General features: G+C 49.0%; 1 protein-coding gene across 4 annotated transcripts in view; it reads right to left on the bottom strand.

Moving 5' to 3' along the window:
- The window catches only part of SEC31B (SEC31 homolog B, COPII coat complex component), a 39,891-nt gene that overhangs the window by 19,085 nt on the left and 8,600 nt on the right, over nucleotides 1-12,206 (bottom strand). For all 4 annotated transcript variants that reach the window (XR_010917848.1, XR_010917850.1, XM_067537392.1 and 1 more), the window contains exons 4-12: nucleotides 11,336-11,531; nucleotides 9,986-10,081; nucleotides 8,697-8,837; nucleotides 7,399-7,541; nucleotides 7,054-7,153; nucleotides 5,994-6,155; nucleotides 3,759-3,911; nucleotides 2,299-2,529; nucleotides 432-506 (exon numbers count right to left, since the gene is read on the bottom strand). Coding sequence is in view for 2 of the 4 variants with exons in the window: in XM_067537392.1 (XP_067393493.1) it covers nucleotides 432-506; nucleotides 2,299-2,529; nucleotides 3,759-3,911; nucleotides 5,994-6,155; nucleotides 7,054-7,153; nucleotides 7,399-7,541; nucleotides 8,697-8,837; nucleotides 9,986-10,081; nucleotides 11,336-11,531 (1,297 nt within the window). In the remaining 2 variants the exon portion in view is untranslated. The remainder of the gene's footprint in view (nucleotides 1-431; nucleotides 507-2,298; nucleotides 2,530-3,758; nucleotides 3,912-5,993; nucleotides 6,156-7,053; nucleotides 7,154-7,398; nucleotides 7,542-8,696; nucleotides 8,838-9,985; nucleotides 10,082-11,335; nucleotides 11,532-12,206) is intronic.

Raw genomic sequence — 12,206 nt, 5'->3', positions numbered from 1 at the left:
GTGGTCTCATGACAGCTTCCATGTGCGCATCACTAGGAAGAACCTTTCAGAGCATGCTGCAGGCCAGGCTCAGATGTGCTGGGGGAGCTGGCCCAGTGAGATGCAAGTCAGGATCAAGACATACGGGGAGAACTGGAAGGGAGGGGTTGAAGCCTGAACTATGCCCCACCCTAGAGTAACATTAGTCATGTGGTGACAAAAGCATAGACTTTCTAAGCCGTCAGGACCAGTCCTAGTTCAGGCACAAGGTGTTCAAACTACTCCCCCAAGTGAAACCTTATGGGAGGAATTGCTTATAGAATACATAGTGCAGGAATCTATTCCTCACCTGTCCCCAACCCATCTCCAACCAGGGACCCAGGCGCCACCTGCCACTTCCTTGAAAGACCCTCTGTTAAATAAAAATATTGCGTAGCAGGAAGATCACTTACTTTCTTCTGCAGCTCCTCTTTACTGTAGCCCAGCAGCTTCAGGAGTTTAGTCCTGGATTCTGGCTCCATATTCACCTGGGCCCCGAAGGGGATTGGAGAGAAAGAGATGCATGAAACCAGACATCGAAACAGAGAAAACACCCAGCTGCTGCTGGCAGTGCAAAGCGCAGGGCTCAGTTTGCAGCTTAGGGCCAGGGAACCACAGAGTGCTCCCTGGGGGCTGGGCTGTAATAAGCTCCCCTTTGGAATACAAAGGCTGAGACACTGCTAACTTCCTCTCCCCCAGCATTCTTGTTATCGCATTCTGTCATCAATTCAGTGACACAACATGCTGTGCTGCTCGCAACCACTGATTAATTAATTAATTAAGTTGGTGCTGCTTGCTTTCACACATGCCCTTTATCCAGCTATACTACGGTAACCATTCTCACACTATAGCACCACTCCTGTAAGTTGCAGTGTTTTGAAAGTATTGCAGTTATGTAATGAGAGATTCCTATATCACTCACCAGGCAGTACAGTACAGTGGATAGAGAACTGGACTGGGAATCAGGAGACCTGTGTCACTATGTGACTTTGGGCAAGTCATAGAATCATAGAATATTAGGGTTGGAAGGGACCTCAGGAGGTCATCCAGTCCAACCCCCTGCTCAAAGCAGGACGAACTTCAGCTAAATCACTTCTCTGTGCCTCAGTTTCTCCATGTGTAAAATGGGACTGATGATACTGAACTACTTCTGGAAAGTGCTTTAAGATCTAGGGATGGAAAATTCTATACATAAGCACTATTCCTGCTCACGGATGTGTGTTACCAATTTCCTCTCCCACAACATGGACTGCTTGCGATCCACAGGCCACAACTTGAGAAGGCAGCGTTGTCTACTAGAGAGGACACTGGATTGGTCCATGCTACTTTTTCCAATTGTGTCTGTGGACAACAGTGATACATGGAACACAGGGTTGTTTCTGTCCCAGTGGATGAGACATTTGGTGGTATTGGAAGGTGATTACCCAATATAAGAAGGGGCTAAATCAAGCAGTTTACTCAGGGCCAGAGTCTCACATGCTTACTCATGTTGAGCAGAACTGTACTACTCGAGCCAGTCTCATTTAAGCCAGCGGGACTACTTGTGGAGAAAGGTACCATTCAATTTGAGGAAGGGGATCTGAATCCAGCACCTCCACCCATACAAAGTCAAAGATCCCCATGATATTGGTGGGAGTTTTGACTGAGTATGGACAGCAGGATTTCCAACCATTTCCAAACTAGTCAGGAGACCATTTAGTTCTTGCAGGCACTGGATGGGAAACGAAGCCCTGGTCTAGAGTGCCTCTCTTTGGTTGTATTTGGAGGGAGCAGCAAGGGTGCCTGGGCCTCAAACACTAGCCAGGAACACAGCTTGAGGGCTTTAAGAAGCTCCGAGTTTGCCATGGAAGATAGAGGCAAAGTGCTCAGTCCCCTTCTGCATGGCAAGTGGGGGAGGGAGGGAGCAAACAAGCTGCGGACATCGCTGCGGACATCACAGCTGACTCAACCCTTCCAGGCTGATCTCATCCCATTTGAGTTTCTGCCTTGGGACTGAGGACTCCACCGAGTAACCAATATGGGGCCACTATAGGCCTAGAGGAGGGTAAGTGTCTGCAGCCCTCCACATTTAACCTGTACACCAAGGCCTTCCCCCAAGTGGGTGGTTATGGGGTGAGTTTATGGCTTAACTGTAGGCCAGTCTAGTCTGTTTATTTCTGTCTCTTGAAGAGTTGGAGACACGTGAGGACAGGGACAAGTGTGATGGGCACATACAAAATCCATCCCAGGAATGCAGAGGAGTTAGAACGAGGTCTCTGGACTTCACCGGGGCTGTCCTACCTTCAGGAAGTTCCAGAGGTTCTCTTCAAACTGCAGCTGGGCTGCCTGGATCTTGCTCTGGCAATAGTTTGGGAGGTTTCCCGACTGCAGGGCCATCTGCAGTTCTCTGGATCGCTCTAGGAACTCTGTCTCAGTAACAACTTGGCTGATGAACACCTGGCGTGGGGGAATCTGCTGCGTTTGCTGTGCTGGGGCCTTGGTGAGGCCAAAAGTGATTAACTTCCCTCCAAACTGAGAAGAAGAGAGGGAAAAAGTAAGCATCCACACACATGAAGGTAAAAACCAGCGCACTCAGCTCCTGGGAACTGCAGAGGCCAGGCAGACACAAATGGCCCTGAACAAGGTAATCATGAGGAACCAGGCAGATCACAGCTGCACACACATGGATGCTGCAGGGATCAAACCCAGGATGTGGAGCATCAAATCCACAAGCACCTGCTACTGGAGCAGACGGAGTAACAACCCGCAGTGACAGGCACAGTCTCTGCTTGTGTGCAGTCATGCATAGCTCATTGCAACCAGCACAGAGGACCAGGTAATGTTTTGGAATGTCTCTTCTCTGCAACAGAGGGGCTGACTGAAACAGATCTTCAAACTAAGGGAGTACACTGTAGCCTTTTATAGGATTTAGGAATTTTGTATTAAGCCACCATAGAGTCAGCTCCTGTTGCTACAGTTTCAAGCTCAGAGTGAAAATCGCCTCTGGGACTTTTCTTAAATTTGGAGCAACTGAAGTACAAGGATAGTGATCACCAAACAACTACTTTACTGGCATAGGGTTCTTCCCAGGTCACCCACTCATGTCAAGCCTTCTTAAGTCTATGCCCTAGTAACATAAGTCTATTTAGCATACACTGATTATACATGAAATAGCGTATGAATTACCCATGACAGCACATAACACAATGCTAAATGGAGGATAGACTGAATTAACTGGCTACAACACTACCCTGAAATGGCATGAGCCAGGGCAGGGGATAAGAAAGCAGAGCAACCGCATGATCTGGGAGAAAAGCAGGGGTGGCAGAAGAGGAGAGGGAGAGAATAAGGATGTGTGGAAGAAGGTGGCATAGGGAAGGGGGAAGACAGACAATGGACTGGGAGGATAGGCGGGAGAGAACACACACGTATCTTGCCTGCAAGGAAAGCACTTCTGAGATTGGGTTAGTTTCATTAACAATCAATGGGAAGGACATGAATTAGAAGAGGGAGTGAAACTGCAGCTCTCTCCCTTCAGAGCACGCACCCATCACTGCTGTAGGGACAGATGATGTGGGCGAGGTGTCTGAACACCGCAGCAAAGGATTCCCTGCCAACAGAGCCCCCTACACCTGCATCAGAACTGCCAGCACCATGAAAACCACAATGGTCCCCAACACGGGAGCCAGAAATCCCTTCCGATACCCCCAGGGGGCCAGAACCACGTTCCTTTCCAGGCAAGAATGCTCCATCATACTTACAGCAAACGAGACGCCGACTGGCCTGCGAATCCACTTGGGGGGCTTTTTCAGGGGGGGGATCAAGGTGGTCTGAGCCGCTTTCTCCGGCACCTGAAGAGGAGGAAGGGTCTGTCCCGTGCCGAAGGGGTCCAGGTTGTTAAAGGAGGAGGAGATCTGAGATCAGAGGAGGGAAATTAAAAAAAAAAAACATTCCATCTCTCTCTCTCTCCAGGTAGTAAGAACATCCAGCCCAGTTGTTAGTTACCCTCCTCTGGTTATCCTGTATGGTGAAGAAATAGGACAGTAGTATGTTCCCGGGGCAGTGCCACAACGTTCTTATGAGACACATAGCATATATGGGATACAGACCTTATACAAACCTTAATTAGTTTAGTTCTTAAATGGGTTTCATCTTGAGAAGTCACTTCTCTCTATTAACATGATAACTTTCACCTTGCTCCTAAATATAAACATTAATAAATTGCCTTGTCTGTGGAAGACAAACAACAACAACTGGTCATAACTTGGCTGACTTGTTTTTAATTTTGCTAATGGATGAATTTGGAGTGGCTGTTTGTTGTGAGGGTCTTTTGAACCAGTTATTTTTATAGGATTTTGTGTTGGCCATTCTGTGAACTGGTGATATAATGACAACTCAAGACATTTTCACCAGAGGAGACCATGTCAGCTTCCTCAAAAGCGTTCTGATCTGCATTTTTAAAAAATATTTTTGGGAGGTCACAGTCATGCAGCCTCTGTGGCATGCAAACATTAACTATTTTTAAAAATTGCTGGCTTAAGCAGGTCATTCCCCAGAATTGCATGATCCAGCTTGAACCTAACAGGACCAAGATGCATGGCTCCAAAATAGGCCTCGCACCTGATTTGTCCAAAGACCTTGGAGGAGGCAGGGAAGCCAGAGCGAGCAAAGATGACAAATGAGAAGAATAAAGGGTAAGGCTGAGCAGCCACACTTTCTAGTTCAACGAGCCAGCTGAGGGAAGACTGACCTTCTAGAGCCCCAAAACTGATCACCTCTGGGGGAGGAAGTCAGACCACCACCACACAGGCTATGCCAGCCCTGGGCTAGTCTCCCTACACCCAAAAAAAGCCTGATGGTGAGCAGCACCATGCCAGCAGCATGACCACCTAGCTCCTTGGCTGCTGTTGCAACTCCTATTTCAGGACAGTCTCGAAGACCATGAGAGCTGAGGAGTCTGTGAACCGCCTATTACTTTATTTTCCCATTTTCTATTTTTGCCCTGTGTTTGTACTAAGTGGGAGACATCCCAGATTTTTTTATTCTCTAATTTTAGGGTGGTTGGTGGCACGCATGTGCATATAAGCACCCTGTCTACACAGGGAAAGTGCCAGAAAGAAAGTTCACTGGGTGTAAACAACCCTAGACAGCATCAAAAAGATACTCATTAAAGCATGTCCTGTCTTTTGAGAGTCCTAAAAAACTCAAAGCTGTCTGTCAAACAGAGTTGGTAAACTTCTGCTTATCAGAGTATTCTATTAAGACCAGTATTATAATACTTCTGCTGGGGGAAGAGAAAATTGAAATCTAAGAAGGAAACTTTGGAATTAGCTCAAATAATGGGTTTCTGATATTCAATAACCATTGGGTTTTAGTATCAAAATATTTAACCAAGTTATAGATTAGGCTGTCTTGGGTAAAATTCTTTAGTCAGGGTTTATAACCAAAAGGACAGACAGACAGCTTCCTAGATCCCTTTCTCAGCAGTTATAAGGATTGATTATTTGCTGTATTAATCTGACAATTTAACTAACTGTATCATTTAACTCCAATTAAACACAGACTATCTTGGTGATTTGATCACTGTATTATCTTATTTGTAGCTCGGTTTAGTAGTAGCTCACCTTTGGTGATATGTTTACTTAATTTTATTTTTGTTTAATAGCCTTAATAAAATTGATAAGACGACACGGAGTCACATTTCTGTCAATCAGCAATGTGGGTCCAGAATCCTTGAGGTCGTGGCTGGACATTAGCCGGTCAATCTAGAAGCCTGACCAGCTCCCTACAATTAATCTTTGGTTTTCACAAACACTATGTGGGCTTGAGACCCACGCAAACCCCCTCACAGGTGTGCTCACTGCAGCACCTGTGGCCACAGTGAAATCACACTCTGCCACAGCGATGCATTCCCAACGCTCCCTGAATCCAAGCAACCAACCGCCATGCCACCAAGCCCAGCCAGCACGCCTGTTCTCTGTTCCATGGGACTCTACCTTGTCAGCTTGAGTCTTCTGCTGAGCTTCTAGGCTCCCACCCATGACAGAATAAACATTGATCCACCCGTTGAAAGAGGCAGCGGAGAAGACTGATGGATTCCGAGGGCACCACTGGACATCAAAACACCACTGGCTTTGAGTAGGCAGCTCGTAAATCACCTAGCACAGATGGGAAAGGGGTGAGGATGTCACACAGGAACACAGTCACTTGTTTTCCCCAAGCCAACTACACATGGCAGGTTTGCCACACATTCCTGATATCTCAGCATGCGTAATGCACCCTGATCATGATCACTTCCTGGTAGTCTGCCAGCTAGGATTCATTGCAGCTGCAATATTTCAAAGTAACTAGACCAACAGCAGGAGGCTACAGAGAGATGCAGTGCATAAGAGCAGAAGGGCTTTGGCTGCAGAGCGACATTGATTTGGAATGGGTAACCCTAGTCCGTTTCACTCTGCTTTCAAAGGCTAGGACTAGGCTTAGGGTGGCTGGTATTATATAGGCACCACACCTGCAGCCACCCCACCACAACGAAAGCCTCCAGCAGCAGGGAGGCAGAGGGACACTACACAGCAAAACCAGTGTAGAGGTGGGAGGCCTGGCTTGGGTATGTAGAGAGCCCACGTAAGGTCGATATCTAGGAGTTCAGATACAGGGCATTCCACTCTACTAGCCTAAGCGGCGCCTCACTGACCACACTGCTATTTTTCCCCATGCTAGCTGGGCGTGCGAGCATCTGTACTCTACATGCCACCACAAGGGTAGTTATAGTTAAAGTGTTTCTGCAGCCAGCACTGTAATATTGTAGCACCTGCTTTCCAAGGAAAGAGACACCCCAGAAGAGAAATAGCAAGGGAGAAATAAACCAACCAAAAAAAAGGGGGTTTAGGACAGACCAACAGTTCTTGCTCTCTCTAGACAGTGGGCACTGGAATAGTGCAGAGAATGCACCAAAGGGGGACAACATGTTAAATGTCACACGCTTGCCACAGCATGCAAATACATACCAGGCAGGAAGTGTGTACTTACTGCCATGGAATCAAACTTGCAACGCACCTCACCAATGCAGGGGTTCCAGCACAAGATCCGGTTGTCTTTGGCACTACTGAGCAGCAGCTCAGGATCAGCCTGGCACCAAGAGATAGACAGGACTCCCCTGAAACAGACCAGAGAGAACACAGTCACCCCCTGAAAGCAAGAAGGTGGCACTCCCCAGTCCAGTCACATGGGAGCAGCTTATGTGGACACGTTAGCACAATGGCAGCATTGTTAGTTCGCTTCTCGACCTCAGTCAGACTAGAACGAAACCCATGCATCCCTGCTCCTCAGTTCAAAAGCCAGACAGCCTGACCCGGAAAGATGGGAATCCTCAGAAAGGCAGAGCAACAGCCAGTCTCCTACCTTGTGTGGCCCTCCAGCTGGCTCAAAGGAGAGGTGGCAAAGCGTAGGTCCCATATCTGGATCACCGGCATGTGGTCGTCCTCCGAGGAAAGAACCAGCTGGGTAGCAACTTCTGGGTGCCAGGCCATTCCTGAGCAGTGCATCTGGGGACACAACAGCACAGACTGACAACACAGCAGAGCTGGCTGGCAACAAACTAAATGGCCCAGAGACATAACACTTAGCACTTAACTCTCCAGAGCACTAGAGACCAGCTAAATCTCAGAACACTCCCATTTGGAAGGTAAACATTGGTACACCAATCACACAGATAGGGAAACTAACCAGAGAGACTTAGGGACTGGCCCAGGGCCACACAGGAAATCAGTAGCAGAACCAGGATTAAAACTCACAAGTACCTTGCTCAGTCCACTAGACCACACTCCTCTTAGGAATGAGCCAGAACTCCAGGGCAAGCACACCCTATGTAGAGGGAGAGCAAAGGGTCTATTTCTCACTTGGTTAGTGATCAGAGATTTTCTCTGTTCTTTCACCAGCCATGGAGCTTCTAATGCAATCCTTGCCTCGGTAACCGTCTTTCCCATCTGCCTAGGAGATGGAGATCCCAGGCTTGCCTCTGTAGCACACATCTCGCCCCGGCAAGGTCACGTGTTCACCTGCCTCCTGGCCCAGGCACACTAGAATCTGACTCTCCCCTCCCCAAAGAAACATTTGCAACAGCAATGGGCTCTATGGAGACATCAGACACTTGGCTGCAGCTCCTTTGCTCTGACAGACTGGTGCCTTTATTTCCTTCCTTTGCTGCTGTGATGTGAATCTGGTACTGGGGGAAGGTGCCGATTCCCAGCCCTGGAGAGTGCGGTCCTCTGCTCATCCCATGTACAGCACAGCACAGCAGTGTTAATTCCACACACACACCACATGCCTGCGCGCCTCAGAACCGAGCTGGAGTGAGCATGCTAAGGAGCAGGCAGGTCATTTGATCCTTGGCCTCTCTCCTCAGAGTGCTAACAGGGGACAAACAACAGGTGCCCTGGGCCACCGTCGTGGCACAGAACCACCAAAGTGTAAGAATGCCCTGGCCAGGCTCTATTGCACATCAGATGCCCCCTGGAAAGGTGCCTCCTATGGAAGGGGTGCATACTGCAGAGCTGCATTTCCATAGAAGGCTTTTTGCTCTGAGGTTATTACCCCCAGAGTCCCATGCAGCTGCCTGGTAGCCCCTCTGCACTGCCAGGCGGCAGGACAACCGAGAATCAGGCCCTCGGAGTCCAGCCCACAGCCCCTCCCCCACTCACTCTGTTGCTGTGGTCGCTGACTTTGATGATGGGCTCGTTCTTCCTGAGGTCCCACACAACAGCCTTCCCACTGGGGTGAGCGGAGGATAGGATGTGCTGCACCTGGCGATTCCAGGACACCGCGCTGACATCTTCTTGAGGCTGACAAGGCAAGAGAGGCCACAGATTCATTACACCCGTGCAGCGGGGACACCGGCACCGGGACCCCATTCCCGGCTTGTCTCAGAGTGCGCCAAGGCACCAATGTCTTCCCACAGGATCTACAGACTCTGCTCCACGAACACGGAGTGACTGAGCTGCTGATCAGGAAAGAAACAGCAGCACCTCTAATCTAGGCACCCAGCTAGGGCCAAGGAAGCCCTTAGGTGGAGAACACGCTGGATTCCACACCACAGACCGCATCGGCCAAGGGCGTCCTTAACCGTTAATGCCACTGGGAAGCAACAGAATCAGACAGGACTGAATGGCTCAACGGGCTGGGATGTACAGAGAAGCAGGCTGCAGACCAGAGAGAAGCCCCTGATCTCAAGGAGAGAACACAAATGGGAAGTCCTGTTGCAGCATTTCAGGAGCACAGCATGATGGAAGACACTGAAGATTCTAGGGCTAGCTGCCTTCACCCTACCATAACACAGGAGGCAGGCAAGGAGGGTGTTCTAGCCCAAGAAAGCCTCCGCCCTCTTTTCAGTGAGCGAACAATAACAGCTAATTGTGTTGCTCACCAGGGGGAACTCCCATATAAATTACAATTGAAAGGGTTGCTTCCCCTTTAAAGCTAAGAGACACTATCCAGGAGCAACTGCCCAGCTCCACCAATGGCTTCCTGGCCACACTGTGGTTATTACAGTAACTGAAGCCTCTCATATCGCACGAAGATCCCTAACAGATCCCTTATTTCCCCAGAAAAGGCTTGATAAGCGTATTATGCCGAGCCTGACCCGCCTCACGTGCACAGCTGGAGGATGTAACATACTGGTCTTGTTCAAATGCACCTAGTGCAAAGTCTCCATAAAGAATTTATCCCAGCCTAGCAGGGCACCCACCAACACCACAAGCTCTACCCTGCCACTTTTACCACCTCTGCCATCTCCTGTGAAAGAGGCCTGCTGTCCCCAGTCGTGATTTCCCCAGTGACCGTGATTGGGTCAATTCCATACCCACCTATCTGACAAATCCCAGGTGCTTATTGGAGCAGGATCACTCCCCCCACCCTCCAGTCTCAAATGTCTTTCCAGGGACCCAGCACTTCTAGAGCAGCAAGGCCCATGCCAAGAGAGAAGCCCCTTTACCTGAGATTTAGCCCCTGGAGTCATTGGCACACTGAAGTTATTCAAGTCCCAGATGTAAATTTCAGAATCATTGGCTCCAGAGGCCAGGAGGTTACACTGCAGGGAAAGCAAAAGCACTGTTATCTCTCTGCTCACAGCATCCACAGGGGAAGAGGACGACAGACTTCCTTAGACTAACCACCACCAAAGAAAACAACAAAACTATAGGAAGTGTGAGCAATGTGGAATCATAGTATGCCCCACCACAGAACGCATCCCTGCTGGAGAGGGGGAGAGATGGGCCCCCAATGGAGACCATGCCCACCCTGCAGAAGGGAAGGGAGACAGAGCCCCAGGTGTACCACCGGGACTGGGTTAGGGAGGATAAGAGCACTGTGATTGTTTTCTCTCTCTGTGGCACCTGCCACCCCAATGTATCCCAAAATACTGAGAGGATTGACGTGGGCAGACTGACCACAAACAGGGATCTCTGAAACACAGCCATCTCTAAGGTGGGAAAAGGCAACGGTTTAACAGCGCACAGTGACAATAGGCTGGGGTTAGAAATGAAACCGGTAAGTCTGCAGGGGGAGTGGTGATGAGCAGAGAGGAATTACCCAGGTTATGACTGGTCATGATCCTGGGCTCCTTTCCAGTCCTTCTCTTTTTGGCTGTGGTAGGAGTGGAGGGGGCACGTTTGCTTTTTTTGCCTAGTAAGCTGCATGTTCAGAACATGTGTAAGGCCTGACTCTCCCAGCACACCCTGCCAAAGGCAGCATGCCACAGCTTCCCAGTCAGATTAAACACAGCTTGATGGCCAAGATCCAAAGGTGTTCCAGGAACATTCCGGGAAGGTGCAGAGCCTCCACAAAGGCTGCAGCAAGCCCTGAATTGGCCTCTTGGACTCTGTGACCATCCAACACCACAGCATTCAGATTATGATGATATATTTGTCTTACAATAGTGCCTAGACTCTCCAGCCACGATCAAAGCCCCACTGTGCTAGGTGCTGTACAAACACGTAGTAAGTATACTTACTGCCCCAAAGAATTAACTGTCTAACTAGGCAAGACAAACAAATGGAGTATTACCATCTCTGTTTTACAGATGGGGAACTGAGGCAGAGAGATGAAGTGACTTGTCCAAGGTCTCACACACAGTCTGTGGCAGAACCAGGAACTGAACTCAGAACTCCTGAGGCCCGGTCCAGTGCCTTTACAAGCAGCCCCTTCTTTTCTCCAGTTTACAGGCTGTCCAATCCAGAGTTAAATCCCTCTGAACATGGGAGCTAGTTAGTGTGGAAGCCACGGTGGCTGCCCACTGTCATGGTAGCAGACAGCATTGTGCTGTAACATTTCACTAGCTGCGTACCTGGAAAGGATTAAAGTCAAGAGCTCGAACGGGGCCAGTATGCTTCTCCCTCTGTCCAATAATAGGCTCTGTCCCAGACGTCAGAATCTGGGATGCACTGAACAGCGTTAGCACTCCATTATCCCCTCCACCTACTATCACCCCAGAGGAATTAGAGGATCCGTTTCCAAAGCTGCCCCAGATCAGCTTGTGAAACCTAAGGAAAGAAAAAAAAACCTGGCCAGAGTAAAGTTAGGGCAGAGCGTCAGCTCACGCCAACTCCCCGCAGACACCTTTGCTAAGAATCCCAGCACCAGAGGACAACACTCCTGGCTCACACACATGAAACATACCAAGAGGTATCCCACCACCCTGCATCTCAAAGGGCAATTCCCTTTCTCAGAAGGCAATGGGTCCTCTTCACCAAAAACCGCATGCCTCCTGCCAACAACTTTGAAGGTGGAGAATTGCAAAGGTCAGCCCTGTAAGAGCATATCTAGAGGGAGTTATGCACTGATGTAGATACACCAGTCTAAACCCCCAATTTAAATACACTGCCCTGACTGGATGTGGGAATCAGTAGGTGAAATTCTCTGGCCTGTGTTTCATTAGGTCAGATTAGAGAGTCGTACTTGTTCCTTTTAGCCTTGAAATCTGCAAAAATGGTGCTTGCATCAATGTGACACATCATGAATGGAACTCCAGATGCACTCCACTGCAAGCCCTGCTTTATATCAGTGGAGCGCATTGACACGATGCTGTTGCACTGGTGTAGCTCTGTGGTGTAAAAATATCCCTGAACCTCCGAACTCACTCTCCTATTAATAAATTGTCTGGTGACTAGATTTACCATCAGCTCTTTCATGCCCAGTTTCACAACTCCATCCTGCAA

The sequence above is a fragment of the Emydura macquarii genome, unplaced genomic scaffold, assembly GCF_026122565.2.
Source record: "Emydura macquarii macquarii isolate MOO-44397 ecotype Brisbane River unplaced genomic scaffold, CSIRO-AGI_Emac_v2 contig_67, whole genome shotgun sequence".
Classification (NCBI taxonomy): domain Eukaryota; kingdom Metazoa; phylum Chordata; order Testudines; family Chelidae; genus Emydura; species Emydura macquarii.
The sequence above is the reverse complement of the archived record's forward strand: the minus strand, read 5'-3'. Positions and strand labels throughout refer to the sequence as shown.